The sequence below is a fragment of the Coturnix japonica genome, chromosome 23 (genome assembly GCF_001577835.2).
Source record: "Coturnix japonica isolate 7356 chromosome 23, Coturnix japonica 2.1, whole genome shotgun sequence".
Classification (NCBI taxonomy): Eukaryota; Metazoa; Chordata; class Aves; order Galliformes; family Phasianidae; genus Coturnix; species Coturnix japonica.
This window is the reverse complement of record NC_029538.1, coordinates 4,166,424-4,189,013: the sequence shown is the minus strand read 5'-3', so window position 1 is coordinate 4,189,013 and position 22,590 is coordinate 4,166,424. Positions and strand designations below refer to the sequence as shown.

The 22,590-nt window shown below is 45.7% G+C and overlaps 1 protein-coding gene across 1 annotated transcript in view; it reads right to left on the bottom strand.

Moving 5' to 3' along the window:
- The window catches only part of CSMD2 (CUB and Sushi multiple domains 2), a 187,233-nt gene that overhangs the window by 89,590 nt on the left and 75,053 nt on the right, over positions 1-22,590 (bottom strand). Inside the window, exons 9-14 of the mRNA XM_032448955.1 lie at positions 18,736-18,823; positions 17,471-17,595; positions 15,400-15,521; positions 10,750-10,853; positions 7,685-7,797; positions 1,809-1,991 (exon numbers count right to left, since the gene is read on the bottom strand). Coding sequence (XP_032304846.1) covers positions 1,809-1,991; positions 7,685-7,797; positions 10,750-10,853; positions 15,400-15,521; positions 17,471-17,595; positions 18,736-18,823 — 735 coding nt within the window. The remainder of the gene's footprint in view (positions 1-1,808; positions 1,992-7,684; positions 7,798-10,749; positions 10,854-15,399; positions 15,522-17,470; positions 17,596-18,735; positions 18,824-22,590) is intronic.

Below are 22,590 nucleotides of genomic sequence, written 5' to 3'. Positions count from 1 at the left end.
TGTCCAGCACAGCGTTTAAATATATACGTCCACTTAAGTAAGAATTTAAATCTCAGTGCTTTGATAAACCAGGCCCGCAATACAGAAGCAGGACTTTGAGGGAATGTGACCTGCTTAACTTTAAGAACAGGATGGTCTTACATGGCTGCAAACGTGAAACGAGGTTCTTAACAAAAGCTACAAATCCCTCATGTATACAGAGATCACAGTAATCCTACTTTCATTTAATTTGCTTCACCTACTGCAGCAGAATGGCTCTCAGTGGCTCAGGGGAGCAGCTTTAGATACGGAGCATCTCAGCAGATTTGCTTCTTTGAACCCAGCTGAGGTTAATGGCGAGCAGAAGGCGTTAACGGGTCCTGAAAGATGCACATCTGTGCAAAGCTATGAGCCACCTCAGTGGGCAGCAGGACCCTTCTGAGCCGCACAAACCCAGAGGGTGAGCACTGCTCTGCTGCAATGAGAGCAAATGCATCACGGTAGGATGAAGTGACCCAGCAGCTCCTCTCCCAACCTGCCTGGCAGAGGCAACTGGAGCATCCCTCATCACGTCAGGATCATTGTATCAAAGTGCTTCATAAAAGCTGAAATTATGGGCTGGTTCCCCATTTGTAAACTTTATAACCTCAGCCACACGTAACCGAGAACGACAGCTCGAATATTCCATCCCTTGCAAGTTCCTAACCCACATACTCAGCCTGAACAGTTAAGGGACGCAATGACAACAAAGAGGATGAAGATGGAGGTGCTGTTATCATGAAGGCACAGAGTCACAAACTAAGAATTCATCACAATAAGCCAACGCGTTACTTGAATTGCTTTGTGTTGCTTTGTCATCTCAGCCCCAGGAAATGAGCTCTCCACAACGAATTGTCTGCTCACAAATCACTTGCTCAGGACAGCAGGATGCACCACGGCACGCTGCTCAATCCTCTGCATCCATCATGTGTTTGCAGGCAGTATTAGAAGCACTGAACTGTTTGCACATCCCAACCAGCAGCACACAAATCAGGTCACCTCATTCTCCTGCCCGACCCCCAAAACCCCTCATGGTCTCCCAACATTTACAGAGAACAGTACGACACCATCTAGAGGAAGCAAACTTGAAGCCAGAGGAGTAAAGGTGTAAGAAAGCAATATACAATGCCACCTTGACCGATGGATATCCAGTATTTGAGGTTCACAGAGAACAGAGTGCAATGACTGGTATTTAACTAAATACTATATGCCTTCACTACGCTGCTGACTGCTGGCCATTGGAGTTGATGCCCTCTTTCAGAATCTACCTACAGAAAAAAGAGAATCCTACTTGGCTGGAAGTCTGCCCTATTGCTCCTAGAACATCACCTCACCCTCACTATGAACAACACGTTTGCTCTCATCACAAACTATCAGGAAGAACCTCAGCCAAACAACCAGCTGTTTATATGAATTTATCTCCTGGGAAAGCAGTAAAATCCTCTGAAGCACAGCGATGCCCTGACACCTCCCGCTTCAAAGACACCCCGGGAAACTCCATTTACTTCCTCAGCATCTCAAGCTGCATTGCTGATTGAGAACACCAAGTCGCAAGAAAGCCACGGCATGTGGAAAAGTAAAAGCTCTGATGGTAATTGCTTCCCTTCCCCCAACAGACACACAGAAATACTGCAGTGGGTGCACAGGGCTGTGGCTGTGGGTGCTGCCCCCAATCCCTGCCCTGCTGGGAGCACTGAGCCACGACTGCCTGCAGCTCTGCCATCCCAGCACGGCTCACAGACAGCACTGAACACTGAAAGCATCTCAGAGCCGTCTCCTCACTGACTTACAAACACAGACAGGTTTCTGAGCAGACCACTGGCTACTCTTTTGGCAGGTAATTGTTTTCTGGCCCTTCAGCTCAAAGGCGGGCTGGCACTCAAACTTCAAACTGTCCCCATGGCGAAATGTGGACCCCTCTCTTCTGCCGTAGGCTGGAATGCCGGGATCCCCGCAGCTCCCCTGGTCGATCTCTGAAAGAAAGGACAACAGAAGCAGTGAGAGGATGGCTGTGACCTCAAGCAGGGCTGCGTGTCTGCCCATGTGTGCATGGCAGTGATTGTGAGACCCCTAATGAACACAACCACAGCCCGCACATCCCTCACCGTGCACACAGTGTGACTTCATGTAAGCATGGGCACAGCCTGCTGTTATCTGCTGCTCCATATGATTTCATTTCAAAAGGGTCCCCTGCTCCGTATCACCAACACCGACAGCTCCCCATCCCCTCACAGCCATCTCACTGCTCAGCATTATTCATCTGCTTCACATTCATCTCTCCTTGCAGCCTCCCCTGCTTTCTATCCCCATCATCTATGATCAGCCCCGCTGTCTCCTCTCCCCGTTTCCAATTTCTTACACCAAATTGGAAACTTCTTTTCTGACATTTTCTTTACAGAAGAGAATCGCATAATCCCAGATTTGCATGACTCCATCTAATATCCCAATTTGGTTTGAATAACAACAACGGCCTCATTATTATGCTGACTTGAGGCAACTTAGATACAGGTGTATTATGAATAGAAGTCACGATGAGGCACCTCGCTTCTGCTACTGCTGTGTGCATCCTGAACTAGAAGTCACTGCCAGGTAATGAAGCATCCCCAAAATAATTTAACATAAATGAATAGTAATAGAAAAGTTGGCGTGAAGTGGGATTCTTCTTTCTCCTGTCACTGACAACAGCTCGCTGGGCTTTGTGCATCCTCCTGCAGGCTCAATATCTGAATGCTGGAGGTCTGTATTTGCACATGGGGACAGCAGTTCAGATGGTAAAGCAGCACTGAACCACATAATCCCATATAATAAAAAAGCAGAAGGAAGTGAAAATAGTGGGAAGAAAACTGAACTTGGAAAGGCAGGAAACAGGAACGAGACTGAAGGGCGAGGTGTGTGTTTTAAAGATGTATTGCTGTGACCTGACACAGACACAGTGCCTTTGTGAGATCAGGTCATGCTCTGGCTAGCAGGTACTCAGAAAAAGAATGCAGCCAAGCAGAGAGAGAAAATAACTCCCAAATAACTCCCCTTCGAGCCTCTGCTGAGAAAGAATAAAGGTAGCAAAGGTGCTCTGGAGGTGCTGATTGAATGGGCTCCCCCACACCATGCAAACCCTCTATCTACAGAGTGAAAGCACCAATGTAAGAATGGCAGAGAGATGAAGAATTAGGGCTAACGTTCCACCACGTGTGATCCCACCGTCAGCAAACAGAGCCAGCCCAGCTCCTTACATTACAGAGGTCTGGAAATGGCATCTGTGCCCTGAGCAAATCCCCCCCTTCCTACTTTTCCTTTCATACATCATAAACTCCGTGAGATATTTGGCAGAGCTCAAATCACAGAAATGAGTGATTCAGAAATATCAAAACATGTGACTGGGCTGAGATTGAAATGTTCCACCTGAAGAATGTTTAAGTACGGTCGTTTCCCCATTAGAATAATAAAAGTCAAAACCAAACAAGAACATCCGAATCAAGTGTTTTGACACTATTGAAACGAAACAAGTTGAGATGAATCTTTCAAAATCCTCTCTCAAATATTACACTGTGTGGATGGTTTTTTTGACAAAACAGCTGTTTCTATCAGCAAATAATTCAGCAGGAATTTCCCAGCTACTCTCTGTGCTCATCCAGCTCCAACCCCCTGCTATGTGCAGGGTCACCAACCAGCAGCCCAGGCTGCCCAGAGCCACATCCAGCCTGGCCTTGAATGCCTGCAGGGATGGGGCACCCACAGCCTCCTTGGGCATCACCACCATCCATATAATGTGGGATTTGTGAGCACTTAGAAGGAAAGGAAATCACACAAATATTAGCTCTGGTCTGAAAAGCCCTTAAGAGTACACTTAGTCTTATACACACAGTTTTGCACCTATATTACCTTTGCTTAAACTAATGAAAGCTAATAGTGTTAGGAATCCATCTTTAATGAGCCAGGAGCAGGGAGTTTCTCTTGCCTCGCTCTCTGAGTTGATTCCAGCCATAAGGAAAAAAAGGCTCTAATGAGGAAACAAGATGAGAAGGAGAGGATACAGCAGGAAGGAAAGCCCCTTTCTTCTTATTGCATTTCTACCACATCCCTCGCACTGCAAGCCCCTGTTGAAGGGCAAATGCAGAGATGGACCCTCCAGGCTCATTAAAGCCCCTCAGTGAGATGTCAGATCCATCCCACTGATCTAAGGTGAAACTCAAGTCCAAGGAACACGACCTGGGAGCAGCTCAGGCCAATGCACTATCAGCTAAAAGCCCTCACGTCAGCCAGCTCAGCAGTATTTTATGGCGTGAATCGATATATTGAATGGACACACGCCGTGGGAAACCAGCGCTGCTTCCTGAGTTCACCACGAGCCCAAAGCAAGGCATGAAGCAATGCAGAACCTAAGAGCAGATACATAACATACATAACAGTTACCCAGCATCAAGGTGCAGCCCTGTGTGGGGACAGGAGGACAGATGCATGCCAATACCTTTAGAAGCAGCTTGTGTGCTGGTATCTACACAGAGTTCTGTACTTACATCTAATGCATATGCACAAAGAAACGTGGCAGCCCAGCAAGCTCAGCAACCCAACGCCTCGGGCAGCACCAATTTGATTAAAACCAGGAAGGTCAGGAGAGGAGATCTTCAGTCTGCAGCTCCTAAGCCTCTTAGCAGCACAGAGCTCTGTCTGAGCTGCAAAGCTGAGCTCCCCACAGCCAAACACTTCGTCAGCATCCCAACAACAATAAATACTGTTTAATCATCCCCTGCTGCTGGTGCACAAGGCAGACCTCCGCCAGCTCTACCCACACTAACCCAGAGCCAACTGGAACCCAAACTGTATTCATGCTTCTGAGGGTCTGTAAATGTAGATCTAAAACTGAGATTATTGTTACCTTACATTAAAAATACACAGAAATAATTTTAATATACGATTAAGATGTTTTTCTGCCTTGCTGATCTTACTGTATGCTATTGCTTGTAATGACCTCAGGCTCACCAGGATCAAACATGTTGCTCCCCATATACACCTTCAAGTCCACCAGTGGGGAAAACAAGTGCAAAAGGATAATGCTTGAGATGTCCAAAGCACCTTTCTCAGTATGGGAGCCTGAACCAGTGAACCCCACATTGCTCAAGGAGTTTGGAACACACGTCACCTGGAGGAACAACTTGAGGAAAGCCATATAGGAGGGGAATGGCTTGGGAGCTCCCAAAGAGCTGCGCCAATGGCTTCCCCCAAGAGGAAGATATGCTCTGAAGCTGTCATGGGTTAAAGGGAGAAGACCTGGGACCCCAGGAGGCTGCGAGATCTCCCACAAGCCAAGCACTAAATTGCAGCATCAATCAGCCTGCTGTGGTTATGAGAAAGGAAAGAATCCTGCAGCAAAGTGGAGCTTAGTCCCGATTTCCTCCGACAAGCGCTGCAAGTCCAAAACCATTGTTCACTATTATGAGAGAGTGTCTGTTTAAAAGGATAAGCATGGCTGCGGTTGAGACATAGGAGATTTAGAAGTAATCTTCATGAACATTAATGAGCCAGATCCTCAGCTGGTAAAGACTGACACAGCTTAATTGAAAATCAATGCTGTCACACCGATTTGCACCAGCTGAACATGTGTTCCTAAAGAATCCAATCTTGCAGTGCAGGCTTGGGAAACAAAGCAGGTCCCAGATATGGTGTGGTTTGTATGCTCTGCCTTTACCCACCAAGGAAAGCTCCCCCTCTCCAGCAGCTCCACATCAGAAACCTGGTGGTACATTGCCCTCCTGAGCACGTCCCCTCCAGCAGGTCCTTCAATCCTTGCACCAATAAGTCTCCTAGGTGTAACCACTCCAGCACTAGCAACCAGCTTTATGGCTGCATTATACCTAAAAGGTACACTAAAACTCACATGTTTTAGGAAGCACAGCTATTTAAATGTACTCTGTAAGCAATGCTCTGCTTTTCTAAGAGGCAGATTTTGGTCCTGACTTTATATTGCTCCATTAGCTGTAATTTTCCCCTCGCAGTTAGGAAGAAGTGTGCCCATAAAACTGGTACTGAATGTTGTTAGTAAGTTAGGTATAATTTCATAAGGTATTTGGCAAGTGCTAATTGCCTCTTACTTAAATGGATCTTGCTTTGCGACTCAAAGCACTTGCAAAAATGAAATGAATTTTATGGAGCTGGCTGCTTTGAGGTCATCATAACCTCAGGACAGGGCCAGGCACACAACTGTATCCTTGTTCATGCAGAAATCCATTTTGCAAGGTCACAAATCTGCCATACAAAGACTGCAAAGACACCCAGGAAAAGAGAAAGGATTTGAAGAACAGGCAGCAGCTCCTCACGCCTTGCTATAGATGAAGCCACCCATAACATCGCAGCAAGTCAGAGTGGGGAAAAGTCAACTCCCCTACAGATGCACAGCTCATAGAAGAGCAGCATAAACCAACACCCTGTATCTTTATGCACTGTGCTGCATGGCTAGAAGACGATGCCCACATTGCCCTCTGGATGAGATTCGTAAATGAAATCAGATCTGAAAGCAAAGCTGAGTTGTGCCTTCAGTCACTGACAAACACAACAGAAACAGGCATCACAGTGACTGCGGAAAGCACGCTTACAGGCTGGTAACATCACAGCCACTAAGACTGAAATAGCACCATTATGATGCTCCCTGGACAATCAGGCTGGATTTGCCCCTTTTCTTCTTTCATTTCCATTGTCTTTTATCTATGTCTTTAATGACTTTCTGCTGACCTGGTCATGCAATCCTGTAAATAGCGGAGCACTGCGACCCAGTTCCCCTCCCAGGCACTGCTCAGCCTGCTGGTCATGCTGGCATTTGGTCTGACCAGGTTTTCTAGTAGGTCAGGTCCCTGCAGGCTCCTCAGTGATGCTGCTTTAGCATCAATCAGCAGCGCTACGAGGGTCAGCTCCTGGCCCAGCACATCATGACACTTCCCTGAAACACAGTAAGTCCAAGGAAAATGTTTTAAAAATGAATGAATACTAAAGTGCACCGAGGGCCCCTGAGAGAAGCAAGCCTGATTTAAACCTTAATGCTGATATCAGCTGCTGCTACTCAGACCTTTCATCCATCCATGACGATCCATCGTGCTCATACAGTGTGAGATCACAAGAGATGGGAATATCTGCAAAACCCAACAGCAGCTTTGAACAGGGATCCAGGAAAAGCTCCAGCTAGAATCACTGCCCCCTTACATCGCTTGGAATTAAGGAGCACTTCTTACTTTCACTAACTTCGCAGATACCTCCAGCAGAAATGATTATAGCAGAGTTCAGCATTCCCATCCTAATTCATTTGGAAAGGTTTCTTTATAGAAGTCCCCGAATTACTTCTCCTTTCATTTGTAATCCTCCAGATTAGCAGTTCAGACCGCTGATCTACTGGAACCACTGACAACTCCATCTCACATCCCTGCACAGCCTGTTGCAGATGTCATCACTCAGCTGAAGTGACTCATCCAACAAAGCAGATGAGAGGGCAATGAAACATCAACCATCCAGCCTGCTCTCATGGAAATGAAATCACAGGAGCTGCTCTTATCGGAGCACAGCTTCAATTTTAAGGGAGATTCTGAAGAGCTTCAGCGTGCGGAGAAGCTCCTTTCTCACAAGCAACTAAACCCATCTCATCTCTTTTTAAAGGCAGACGTATTCTGAGAGACACCTGAGTTACCTTCGTACGTTGCTTTGAATCCCAGCAGGTTACTGACACTGTCTGTCTGGAAGAGGAGCCACATCTGGTGCTGTGTGCTGACAATGAGGTCGGGGACTGTGGTGCCTGTCAAGCTGGACAAATAAATAGAAACATGTCAACACTCTACATGCAGTAGAGTTTGTTTCTCCATTCTACATACAGCAATGGGTCTTCCAGCAGAGCTGAGGGCCTGCAAGTTGTCACCACCACTGCTGTATTAACTTAGTACCATTACAATATATTTATCCAGCATCAATAGTCATCATTTCCTTTCTGTCTGAAGCAAAACATAAGCAAAGGAAATTCCCACAAGCCATAGTGGTGGCTGATTCCTCTGCAAGACAAAGCAGGAGCCTCCAACCTGCTGAACATCCTATGAACCCCTGGAAAAACACCACTAACCCCAGCAGTGTGGGCTGAGCAGGGCAGTGCCCACCCCACAAAGAAGCCACTCTGAGAGTGATGAGATAAAGAGAAAAGCCACCAGTATACCCATATTAATGAGGCATGTTTAGCTCACTCGGCCTTTGGGATTAATCACCTTGCTGTGGTTCAACACAGCTTTAGAGCTTTATCCCCCACCCACACAGCACCCGTGCAGGCACTTACATGCACAGATGCCCACTTGGAGCACAGCTCCTTCTGTCTGCTTCAGAAAGCAGAGTCCCAGTGAGTGGGAAGGGATCATTACTCCAGCAATACGAGTGTTCTGTTGTCTGTCCTCGTGGCAGCATTTAATGCTATTATATTATTTCTGCTAAGGTATCATCTGGGATAAATTTGTAAGTCACCGTAAGCACAACTACCACAAGTGGGTAGGAGGATTCTTCTGCAGTGTTTGCTTAAATCTAAACACATACATATGTACAGATACAGCTTCTGCCTGGCTTCGTTCTCCAGTATGACAGCAGCACCTGAAAGACTTGATAAAATGGAACCCCGAGCTCTCAAAGCAGAATTACTGCAACCCAGTGCTGCAAGGGAACGAACCCAGCAGCTGTGTGTTGATAGCACCCTGTGAATAAATGTAACTTGCAACCTCCAGGCACCATTATGGCAATTCTCACTTTCCTGGGTAATTGGAGGCACCATGGCTGATCTGCCAGATACAGTTTGCTCAGAGTGAAGCAAAACGAGTCGAAGGGTTTTGCTACTTATTTTACCTGCTTGACACCCTTAAACTGGCTGCCTGCTGAGTTCAGGCTCTTTCCCATACCCACAACAAGTACCCAGCATCAGAACTGCGACCAATGATGCCATACAAATGCAATTCCCTCCCCACCCCACAGATTTTCTCACCACTCACATAAGCAATAGGAGCCACTACAGCACCTGAAACCATCACATAAGCAATCTGCTTCCCCCTGAAACTGCATCCATCTCCCACACCCACAGCTCTGCTCCATCACTCCTCAGACCCCCATCAGGCATGTTATCGATCCTAGTCAGTTGCAGGGATTCTGTATCTGCTGGTAAATGAAGAAGTAACCTTTCCTTAATTACTGCTTTTCATCCAGAGAGTTTGATGTGGAAAGGAAAAGATGAAAAAGTGCCATTGTTGGTTCTTCTCATTTAAGCAGCAAACAGACAGACAGGAACAGGGAACAGGCCAAGAGAAAAACCTTCAGAAAAGGGTTTCTTCACAGTTTTTGCATGCCTTCCCATTCCACTCTAACAAGCCGGATGATTGATCTGGGTGCTTGTTACTTTGGGGGATAAAATCCTCACTGCAAGTCAGAAAGCTCAGCCTAACAATCTGTTACGTTCTCTGAGATGCATTTTACAGGCACGAGAGTGAGACTGAAAACAAATGGTCCTTTATACCTCACTTTGGGATAATGTCTGCTGCTATGAAAGTCGACTCAGATGCCTTTATTGGTTTCTCAGTCTGCAGGACTGAGTTCCTCTTCAACAGCAGCAAATAAACAACAAATAGTAAGAAAATTGGAACTCTCATCATTAACAGGGTTGGTTTCCTGCATGGGGGGTCCTTCATTGATTTTCAATTTCCTCTCAGGTAATAAATAAATAAATTCCCTTTTAGGATCAGCATCAGCAATTGAATGGGAAGCGTTGGCCAGCAGTGGGAGGAGATACCACAACACCACTGCAGTCAGTCACAGGGATTCTGCGTCTGCATTAGCATGGCATTGATCCCCTCATCCACATGGAATGATTAAATACATGAAATACATGAGAAAACATGGAAGAACAGAATCTGGGCCTCCACCCATAGACCTCAGGCAAACAGAAAGGGGGGGGGGGAGCAAGAAACCATTTCAGCAAGTTCTTCCAAACGATTCCCTTGGCTGTAATTTGCACATTTGGCCCAATCAGCTGTGAAATGTTCTGTGACACTTTAATTGCACACACTTTTGCAATGATCAGGCTTTACGTTTCTATACGTCGCAGGCTGGAGTTTGTGACTTTCAGCATCGCTGCTGTTCACATCCTGAGAAGAGCAGCAAAATGGAACTCGGAGAAATGGAGAAGGTAGAGAAGGGGGGATCCTTCAGGTTCAAGCCCCAGCACTGGCTGCCCTGATGCCAAACCCCCACCACCATTTCCAATGCTCCTCCTCAAAGTCCCAGTGACTTTTCCCTGCTCCTGCCATAGCACCTGGCCCCGCAGATACCCTTGAGACACTAAAGACCTTGATAAACACCCCTGGTTTATGTCTTTACTCAGTGGAGGCAACAGCACCCAGACAAGATAAGAAGCCAGGCTTTCAGATGTGCTCAAGACCCGATGGAGCTTCTGCTCCATTTGCATTTCCTCTGGTATCTTAATTTTACTCCTTCTCCCTGGGCAGCCTCAGCTTCTCTCTATGGGGTCCTGACAAAAGGAGTTCAAGAGAAGAGAAGCAAAGAGGTAAAAGCCTTTCTGTCAGCTGAAGCCTAAGAGAATGTGATGAGAAAACACCAGCAATAGGCAGCTTATAAAACATTCAGTGAGGAGCAGCAAGCAGACTGGGCTCCTTCATCCAACCCCATCTGCTAAATCTCAGCAGCAAAACTCGAACACATTAAGGACACAGCACTTACACGTAAAGCACAGACTTCTGGTCTCCCACTTGTCCTCCATCCCCGACTGTCAGAGTGTCATATCCTCTTTCCAGTTCAAATTCTTCAAAGGTGAGTTTGATAACCTGGCAAAGACGCAGCGTTGTTAATAAGGACCAACAGCCAAAGCAGCCAGCAGACCCTCCCACCTTGCTCATTCTGCTGCTCGATCCCAGAGCACTTTATAAGATCATTACTATCCCCAGGACATCACCTACGCTGACCTCACTTTTTAGAGCCCCGTGGCACATTTTTCAGCACACAAATATGGTTTCAGCACACAAATATGGTGCTCTTACTGAAGTCGCCTATCAGGCTTTTCTGCTTTATCTACTGATTTTCCAGATGACTCTTTCATTCCCACAGTAGAAAATAAAGACACACAGTGCCTGCTGCCTGGGGAGAGGAATTGCAGCTGCCACCACAATTCCACCCCAATCAGACCCCAAAGTGACCATAATAGGTGCGTACAGAGTTCAAATCGAACCACCAGGTGCTACCACCCTCTACACACAAATGCAATTAACTATTATTTAAATGCATCTAAAAGAAAAGCTGATTTGGTGTTTGACTGAAGTGTGTTACCCAGAGGTAGCAGGATCTTGGAACAGGAGCCTTTGTGGTCCTTCACAGAAGCTCGGAACCATTAATTTTAGTCAGTAGTATCAAAATATTAACGCGTGCAGATTATTATTAAGCCATGTAATGATGGAATAATGTAATTAATACAAAGAACACAGGGCTGTAAAACAGCACACATCATTAGTTAAACCACTCGTTCAAGTAAACCGCCTTCTAGGGAGTCTGACCCTAATTAAATAACTAATTACATTCCAGTATACTGAAGACTAACCTTGTGGCTCTGGAGCAGGATGCTGAATATAATACTTATTTATCCGTTTTCCTTTCCTATTTGGGCTATAGGCTGGAAATTACTTAATGATTCATTAAACAACAAGAGGCCCACCAGCACGTACAAACACACGGATGACACAAAACCTCAGTTTTAAGCTCCTGAAGTGACAGGAAGCAATTAGCAAAGTTGAGAAAACAGGCTTCGAATGACACCTGATTCTCAGGCTTCACGTACTGCAAAGTGATTTGAAATGCAGTCACATCCATAGGAAAAAAATCAAGCCCCACAGTCGCTCTCTCCATGGAGTACAGCACCTCTTGCAGTTATATTCAAATGCTTTACAAGCTCACATTACTCATTCTCCCCCCGTCCTCCCCCGTCTCGAGCATCCATCCTCATCGAGATGAATCATCCCCTGGAGGGACCCATCTCTCTCCATCGATGACACAGGAGCTTGGACAGAGCTTTATTTGGCGAGCTGGGCTCCAGGTGAGAACAACCCCAGGAGAAATACCAGCCAGTGACATTTGTTATGTCAAGAAGGTTCAGAAATAGTTTTGATGCAAATGCACCAATTATCACATGCATTTCTCAGTTCCCCCGTGATTTATTTTTTTCCAGCGTGGTTGAAATTAATTCCCACGGCACCAAAGACTGGGGGGGAAAAAAGAAATCCATCAGCCCTCAATATTCCCCCAAATAGCTTTTCTATGTCAGCCCCTGTATAGGAAATGATTCCGAGTTGTCAGCTGCAGAGCACTATGCCCCTAATGCTGTTTATGTGGGTTTCTGAGCAAACTTCGAGGGGATTATGTAGCTCATAGAATCTGGCTCACAGTTCTTCTCCAAATATAGAACAGATGACTTGCAAATGAGTTCTAAATTCAGCTCGGTGGTTTTCCCATTGCTCATATTAAAAGCTCCATATAACAGGACCCGATCCAAAGACCACTCAAGTCAATGAAAAGATTACCACCGACTTCAGCAGGCTTCAGCTCTGGCCCAGAATGCTTTAATCTTCAAAGTATTTTACAGGCATTTTAATTAATTCTCCTTCCACTCCTCCTTCACACATGCTGGGGGGATGCACAACGATGATATCAACCCCCTGCATGAAAGCAACATGAATCAGGGAGGTGAGCTCGCCTCTTTAGCAACATATTTCTAACATGGGCCTTCAAGTAAGAGCTCTGCATGTCCACAAACAGCACTAGTTGATTTGTGAGGTGGGAACTGCAAGGACCCATGAGATACGGTCCTCTCTGCACAGCTTTGGTACCTGGAGCCCTGATGATCTCTTTACATGCTCTTATGGCAATGGATTCCGATGCCACTGGTTCCCATTTACTCCTGTGCCTTACCTGGATCCCCACAGCCATGCAGAGGAGAGCTGTCAGGCTCCAGTTTTCTACAGCTCCAAGTAATGTGAGCATGCAAAGCATCGTGCAATGACCACGCATGCACAGCAGTGCCCTTCCCAAAACAATTAGTGCATTTCTCTCAGCCTTTGCTTCAAAGAGATGCAGCCATTCCCTGCCTGTAAATCAAGCTTCCAGGATGAAACACTCAACAAACAAACTCTCTCAGAAACCCTTTATAAGCTGATGTTGCTAATTAACTATTTATCACTTCAAAGAAAAGGAAAGCAGCCGTCTTTTCACAGACAGTTAACACAAACTGCTGATTTATCCATCTATCCCTCTTATTTCAGTTGTGCTACACCTCCACGTAGTGCATTCTATAGCATAGAGCTTTAGTTCCAGGCAACCTCTGCTCGAAGTTATTATGAACTGAAAGGAATGGATTTTAACCATTTCAGTTTATGACATACAAAAGCCAAGGAACGGGTTTGATTTCCTTACCAACAACAACTTGTGCCCAAACCGTTTTAAAAGCTCAAAAGGAATCTAACCAAGGGGAGAGGAGAGTGTAAGAAGGAATTAAAAGGGACAGGGAGTTTCTGAATAATAAGGCAACGTGCCCAGGAAGCTTCCAGAAGGAGAAGTTTGTCCTATGGCACTGCTGAAGAAGATGCTTCTACCATCTGGGCTGGGCACAAGGCTGGCAGAAAAGCCAGAAAATGAACAGATCTGAAGATGAGACTCCAAAAACTCAACCCTAAAGCAATGTGAAAAAGGGTCAACTAAACAGAATGGCCCGTAATCATTTCTTGGTGTTTAATTGCCTCCTCCTCCTTCTGAAGCTGTAGAGTCAGCCTGCCCAAAACCCATGGAACACCCAAGACTACCTCAGTACTATTTCTTTCTAAAGCCAGGATTATTTTATTCAAGAAATTGGGATTTTGTTCATATTTGAAAGACAAAGATGTACAAGAAGAGAGATAATGCATACATCACAGCTTAAAAGCTGATGTATTCACCAGCCTGTCCACACACGGGCAATGCACATCTGAAGGTCTGCAGACACAGCTGACACCTGAGCAGCACTGGCTGCAGTTACACGTGGTCTGCACATTACCCTGATGAAGGAGAACCTCCTGGGTCTGATTAACCAGTAAATTACTCCTAATAAATGAGTACTGGAACAATATCCTGATTCCGCAATCCAGTTTTCTAGAATCTGGGTCATTATTAGGCTCCTATGCAGCCAAACCAGCTAATGACAGCCCTTTAAATACAAACTCCTTCTGAAATAGGAACATAGGAATACCCCTCATTAAAACTGCAATCCACCGACGACTTTAACTTATTAAAGGCTTCAAACTGAAGTCAGTGGGGAGAAAGCAGCAGAATCCTGCCCTGCTGGGGTGCAGGTGAGTGCACACAGAGCCATCCCACCAGTGGCAGAAAGCAGGCTGCAATGTGGATGGCTGCAACGTGGATGGCTGCAATGTGGATGGCTGCAACGTGGATGGCTGCCAGCATCCCTCCAGACTGCAACAACTTCTTGTGAACGATGAGATCCTGGGATACCATCATGTCTGTGAAATGACTTCCCTGGATCAGCAGCATAAGGCTGAGTGCCAAAATACAAGGCTGTCTGAAGGCAAGGACCAAGAAATAATTGACTGGATAAAGCACATGAGCTCAGTGCCTTGGAATGCAAGGTTTGCTCCTGAACTAATGCAAATTATGTTAGGAGGAATCCAGGCACGGAGAAGAATAAAAACTGTTTTCTTTCAAGAGCAGAAGTGCTGAATACCTCGGGGTATTTTGAGCTACACAGCAACAGAGTCCTCTTTGTTTTTATTTCCCATACAGATCCGGAGGAGGGGAGCAGGCAGAGTTTGCAAGGAGGGAAGAAGAGATAAGAGGCTCTGAGCCTCGTTTTCCTGTGCTAGTGGAAAATGGGAAGGACATCAATTTAGGAAGGCCAAGGCAGCTGGATCAATGAGTGTGAATCTGAACCCTTCCAAACTGTACATGTTGACCAACAGGGACAAAAACATCACCTCCAACCTTCCAAACAGAAGAAAAGACAGAAAGGACTTTTTTATTAACTTTAAATATAGAAAAGATGGCAGTGAAGAGAAATACTTGTTTGGGAGCTGAAATCCCTGTTGGTTTTGGGCCAGCTATCATCCAGAAAGAAGTGGGAAACGAGGATTTCTGGCACAGCTTTCCTGCCCCAGTTGAGCACTGGCTTAGGGAGATGCTTCACTAAACTGTTCAGTGTTTCACCACCATTCTCGCCAAGATATCAAAGAGGTTTCGATTAAAAATAATTACATTCGCTTCTAATTGCATCCTTTAATGAACTGATATGTCAGCACATAAAAGAATATGATATGACACAACACATCTCCATAGACCTACCTTGGCTGGGTTGAGCGCGGTGATGACCCACACGCAGTAAGCATTGTTATCATATTGGACAGGGTAGTTGGGAGAGGTTATCACACCGCTGGGACCACGGAGGTACATGTCACACATCCGTGCTGCGAACAGAAAGCAAGGCAGACGTGTGAGGGAGATCTGTTAGCTGGGAGGTGAATGCTGTGTTCTATGCGTGTTCCTCATTGCAAGCCTAAAAACAAAATCCTCTGTATATCAAATATTCATTATGTGAGGGCTGACTCTGTTCTGATACAACTGCTGGCTCAAAGAACGACGATGGCAACTCAGCTTCACATCTCAGAAACATCTTAGGTGAAGTAAAAGCTGAAAAGTGCTTAAGGGGGAATTTTTTTTTGCTTGTGGTGTTCCTTTGATGCAATATTTAATCAGGAAATGTGAAGAACAGCATCCTAGTTTTGTAACTGCATCTGCTGCTGTAATGGATCTGCCAAATTCATCTCTCAAGTTTCAAACAAGGCACCCACAAGGTTTTTCCATCCCTAAACCAGAGCAAATCAGGGCCAATGGTCTCCTGGTTGACCACAATGTTTGACCACAGGGCAGGATCCCCATTCTGCAGCTCCTGGAGGCCATCACACCTACCCTGTCCTATCTTACAGAAAGAAGTGAATCCTTCTTATTCCCATCTTAAGAGTGGGCAACAGGAGAACAAAAAGATTAAGAGATGCTCCCTGGACTCACAGGGAACCTGCTGCAGATGGGGAAGCTGCAACACAGCAGTAAGATGCTCCATTACCACGCATTAGAAGGCAGCAGAGTCCAATGGCTCTGAACTGGCTTATCAGGCCTGAAAGAAACCCAACAACAAAATGAAGACAGACAAAGCGCTTCAGATCTGAAATAAAAAGCAAGTGGGAAACTTTCTGCAAAGGAAAGAAACAACCCAGAAGTTGGTGGTGGGAAAAAAAAATCAGTTGATTCATAGGATCGTAATAATGCAGGCAAATCCTTTCTTATCTCTTGTGAGAGGACACCATACATTTCCTTTATAGTGTCACATATTTATGCCAAATATCCTCTTACACTGATTCAATTTATTCTACGCTTGTTTCAAGAATTAGATGGGATTCCAAAGCCTTGAAAACCTCTGCAGATGAAATTAAAGAAAAAAAAAAAAAAGACTTGGAAAAAAATATACCAATTGATGACTTTAAGAGCTTTGGATGGATTTAATTTCAAATATTACAAGTTGTTCATTATTAGCATTACAAATAGCACAATTATGCACGCCACTTTATGTACAGAGAAAGGATGGAGTGAAAGAAAACAAAATGGCCAAGGGCAAAATGGACACTAGATCTCATTTCATTGCTGAAATGAAGCTCCATTTGTTGATGTTGGCTTCCAGAGCTTCACACTGTGTCCTGTCTCCTCCTTAAACCTTAAGGAGAAATATCTGGGGTGGAGTGAGCAAAGAGGGGCAGAAAGCACTGCTGAAAGGTATGGACACACTAAACTAATATACCTCACAGCAAGTAGCTACGTGAGGCTCCACAGCAAACAGAGTTTTGTTAATTCCATTCCACTGGAGAAGTATTAAGATCTAATTGACACGAAGCTGGCAAGACCAAACTCCCATTGCCAAGAGCACAAATGCTCACAGTGCAGCATAGAGCTGATGTCTGACAGCAGCTTGAGAGCACTGAGGTTGCTCTCCTGGCTGCACCTCCTGTCTGAGTGAGGGTTATGAGAACAGCATATACACACAATGTTCAGCAAAGGCTTGAACTGTTCAAGAACAACATATTTGACTTTGAAAGGGAAGGAAAGATTGAGCCAAACAGAAGCTAAACAACAGGGATTGCAGGAAGCTGCCTCTGAGAGATTGTTTTCCATAGGGCAGCCAGGATGTGCAGCCTGAAAACCTCCAGTTAAAACACTGCTCTGAGAAGCGGAGCTCTAAGTCAAAGGGAAAAGGCAACAGGGAGCAACCAAGTGGGGACAGACTCAAGGACAGAATGGGTGATGGATGATCGTGGTTTTCTCATTAGCCCCCATAAGTCAGTACAAAATAACAACTCCTTCTTACCTCTGCACACTGGCCTGTGGTCACTCCAAGCAACGATGATGTCGCTCACTCTCTTACAGGTGATGCTTTTGGACCCCTGTAAATCGTAGCCCTCGTTACAGGTGAATTGGATGCTGGAGCCTAACCTAGCAAACAGAACAAAGGGGGAAATCAGCAGCTGAGACGCTTCTGCAGCAACAGCTTTGTCTCTTGCTTTTTACTATCCAAACTGTGAACAGAGAGAGTTCACCGGCCCTCCAGGCAACAGTGGAAATGAATGAGGGGCCAGCTCTTCCTCGTTCATTTCCTTATGCTGGGCTCTGGTTGCCTGAGGTGGTGAGAGTCCAAGAACAGATTTGAGTCTTTCAATGCAACTTCAGTGGGAGTTTTGTTCAGTTCAGGAGCTGAGTCCCAGGAGATGACAACGCTCAGCGTTCTCATAAAGAACAAAATCTTTATCTACTACTGAAAGATCTGTTCTTTGTTCTATCAGCTCCGGATCCTCTGCTGCTCAAAGCAGTGCTGCCTTATTCGCTGAGACGACACAATGCCAGTTTGGCAGCAGCTGAGAATGTATCCTATGGCATTTAGGGACTCTATTGGGAATTACCCCTTTCCATCATCCTCTCCTCAAAAACATTCCCTGGATTTCAGGAGAGTCTGACAGACGCAGGTTAAATTGAAAGACATCTTTAGTGAACAAAACAGCTATTGGCAGCAAAATAAGATTAAATATTGATTCACCATCGCTAACAACAGGCTGATTCATTCCTACACGCTTCAAATGAACGCTAGCAACTACAAGGGGATCACACCATCATTTGAAACTTTATAAGAAAACAATTATCCAGCACCACATTTACTTATTGACATGGAACTGTACCACTGCTTCAGGAAGGCACCTGAAGTTCTGTGGGCACAGAGCAGTGCCGGGGCTTGGGCTAATTTAGAAGTGATGCTGTTGCTGGTTAAGATGGTTCTTTTCTGTGCTTAACTGGAGAAGGGGGAGTGACAACAAATACAGATCACAGCAGCGTGGCCAGGAGCCCATGTGGTGGTAAGGGAAATATTCTCAACGAGAGATGATGACAGATAGATTGCACACACATGCACATTTAGACACGCTTGTTCTTCTGCATCACTGGCCTCAGCAAGCTTTTCAGACACGGCACGATGACGTGTGTAGAGGGGCTCTACAAACAGACCATGTAATGCCAAGGAGAACACACAACGGTTGTAACAAAAGCTTTGCAGCATGCGTAAACACACACATCAAAGGCTCTTACCTAAAATCGTTGCCTATTCTTTTGCCTCTCTCTGGAATCCCAGGGTCTGGACACATATTATGTCCCTGGGACACACCAACCTGAGTTACTACAAAGCAAAAACAGCACATACAGAGACAGAATAGCAATAGAAACAGTCTTTCATCAACTATCTTGGTGGATGTGGAGAGAAAGATGGCAGCTGGTAGCTCGAAAACCTGAACACGTTCCATTTTGTTTGGCAAAAGAAAAACCAACCCAGCTTTGGAAACAAGTTTAACTGGAATCATTTCAGCTCAGTTTAGACACCAAAGTGTTTTCTAGGAAGCGCCCGCTAGGAACATCGCTCTCCCTTCTGTTCTGCTACAGAAGTACCTCTGAAAAGAGAGATTTTTCATACTGCAAAATGGCACCAATTAAGCAGCCCATTCCCAAAGCCTGTCATTAGAACGGCCACCGGCACCACCGCGGGGACCACCTGCCCTCCCCAGCCAACCCAATGAGGAGGTGGGGTGTGATACCAGGGGAAGAACAGGCAGAGAAAGAGAGAGGAGAGGGAAATGTGAGTCTAGCATTCTAAAGCAAGTAAGTCGTTTGAACATGAAAAACTGCATGGAGCAACCTTAATGTGACTGCCGACAAACATGGAATCAATGAAGCGGTGATCAGCGTCGAATAAACATCTGCCATCCTGATGCTCTGCTCCCCGTTCCCACCTTCCCTTTCAGCCTGTCAAAGTGGCACAGCTGAGCATTGCTTGGGATGGACAGAACTCTCTGGAATGTGAGATCTAGCAATTGATTTCTATTCTGAATTCCACTACCAACACGTGGGATCACTCAGGACAAAGGGGCAGCTTTGTCACAGAGCTGTCAGAGTTGATGCAGTTCAGTTTTCTCCCTCAACACACCATTATCTCTTGTCATCAAGGCTGAGGTGGTAAAGCACGAACCTGAAGTGAGAGTGTTCCCTCTACCCCTGCCTATCCCCTGGCTCAGGGAATGATCTTGGTGCACAGAGCTGCTGCCAAGTGATATGGAGGCTTAGGCATGGAAGTATTACATGAGCAGATAAGCACATGGGGTGTCTACACAGACACAGAGCACCAGCACCCAAAAGGCATCAGAATGTTATTCATTTGGTAATGACACCTCGTGCAAGTCCCTCACTACAGCTGGAAGACATAACACTGTACCCAAAAGGAAGGAGGGCTCGCTGCTTCCATCTGAGCACCTACAACAGTGCTGGAAGCATCACAGCTCATAACACCTCCTTCATCCCATCCCTCCCCTTCCTGCTGCCCCTTCCCCAGCAGCCCCTCAACACAGCCCTGCCCCTCTGCTTCGGCCTCCTCCTCCATGCAGAGATACAGCTTGATGGGAAATCAGCCTCCTACGAAACTGCTTTCCCCATTTTGCATATTCATAACCTCGCATTAAGCTCCATCACGTGGACAAGCAGAGATGCTGGTGAGACAGAAGCATTAAAGCAGCACACAGCATCTTCTGATGGCTGCGTTTTGTAGCTACAAAGCTTTGCTGCCACATTTCCCAGGCTGACGGCTCTGAATTGGAAGGAAGGAGCATAGCTGTGTTACCCTCACAACACTCGAGCAGCCACAACCAAACCCCATGAGCAGCACCTCCAGCACCCAACACAGCTGCACCATAACTTGGTGGGTTTGTATTGTATTCTTTTGGTCTGATCTATTCTCCCTTCTTGAATAGGCACAAAAAATGGAAACACACCTGCATTGAAACACCCCTTCCTGCAGAGCACACCACCAGGTTGCCCTTCCACATTGCATCCTTTGCTCAGCAGGCTACTAAACAGCATCAGTTACACCATGTTGGTTATCCTGAGCTGCTGTCACAGCCATTTCTTACATCCCAAATTGGATGATGGCAAACCTGATTCATGGCTTTGGGAGCAGGCAAAGCTACAGATAACCAGCAGAACCCACAGGCAGGTTGCAAATCACCAATCACACCTCTGAAGGCTAAAACCAGTTCTTCTCTCATTACCTATCACTTTATTTAACACCCATACAATACGTATACATAAACCAGTGAGCAGATCAGATACAAACAGAGCGAGGAGAAAGGAAAGGCGTCTTCATAGCATCGGACATTTTGCTTTGTCAACACGAAGGAGAGCAAAAGGAAAGCAGAGGATGGATCAGATGGGCACAGAAATGTTTCTTCTTCTGTCTTCTAAACGCACACATTGGAATGTAACTAAAGCAGAGTTGATAAACCACATTAGTTATGCTGAGAATATGCAGGGTTTTTTTAGCCCTGACAGGTCAGGAAGTCCCTCCCTGCCAAGCAAACATTGAACATTTCCAATACATCCATGATACAGACCTAGATCTTAAGTACTCCCATGCCTAGCTAGCACTATGCAAGACTCAGGCTGAGAGAGCCTAACATTGGAAGCAACTGCTGGCTGCACTGCTGAGCCCAGCAGCTCCCATACATCTGGCTGAGACCAAACTGGATCAACCCTCCAAAACAACCTTCATATTTGCATAATTAGTACCAACTGATACATCCCAAGGCACACTGAGCTCTCTCTGCTTCACACAACCCCTTCCAGCAACGTCCAGCAGCACATCTTCAGGTGTGCCTCATTCAAATATGTCACAAAAGCAACTTCGATGCTGTTTTGCAATCAAGGTAAAGTGTTTTTCCCACTGTATACACATGGTACACACACATTCACGTATTGCATGCAATGCACTTCCTCACTGCTCCAGGAATACTGCAAACACAAAAGGTGAGCCCCTCAGTTACTACCAGAAATAATCCTCTAAACCTAATCTCTAATTTTAAACCGGATTTTGATAGCTTGCTCCCCAGAGCTGTATTATTTTTCCCCTAGAAATGATTAAAGCGAGATGCCCAATTAATATTAGGGATGGTGAGCAGTCTGAAGCACTTGATTTAAATTTCAAGTAAACAGGTTTGACTGCAACTGAACACAATTAGCAAATCCCCCACCAAATCCCATGGTTTTATGTATATATATATATATATACACATATATATATACACATATATATACAAAGGATATATATATATCCTTTTTCTGAATGCAAACAACTGTGATGTGAATACATTCTGCCTCCATTCAGACACATGAAACAGGCTTTAATCTGGCCTTGCAGAACTGCAAGCTGCTCCATGAGACACCAGAGCCCTTAAAGAAGGAGCTGAGCTACCCAAAGGAGAGGGGCAAAGACCATCATAAACCACAGTGGGCAGGAAAGGGTTTGGAAATAAAGCACAGCACAGCTCTTGCTTGATGGAATGGCAAGAGAAATACTATCAGACTCCAGAGACCTTTAATCAGCCTGTCCCACCTGCACGGTCAGCTGTGATGCACAGCTCAGGAGCTCATGGAAGTTGCAGAGAAGAGCGGGCACAGTCAGCTGAGCAAATCAGAAAAGCAAGGGAAAAAGAAGATAACACTTCGGGCTCCATGTCCTGAAAATAAACCGTTTTCTGGTGATGCCTCCTATGGAGTCAGCGTTTCTGAAGCTGAAAATTCACTGTAACAGGAGTGTGACAGCAGAAGGCTGTGCAGGATAGAGGTTAATCGGGGTTTACGATGCAGACATTGCTGAGTGCAGTGTACATGGAAGGAGCTAAAGACAGGAGGGTTGTGGCAAACCCCATGCTGGTAACAGAAAGGGATTTGGGCCACCGTTCCTCTGCCATCAATACTCCTACAGCTCAATACCTTTCAGGCTAAGCTGCCTTCCTGCACTGGGTTTTGCCTTAGCAAATATGACATGATTAGTGTTACACAAGATGCTGAACTGGCAGCATTCAAGGCTGGATCCTTGCATTGGATGAGGACAGGCTGGGCAGA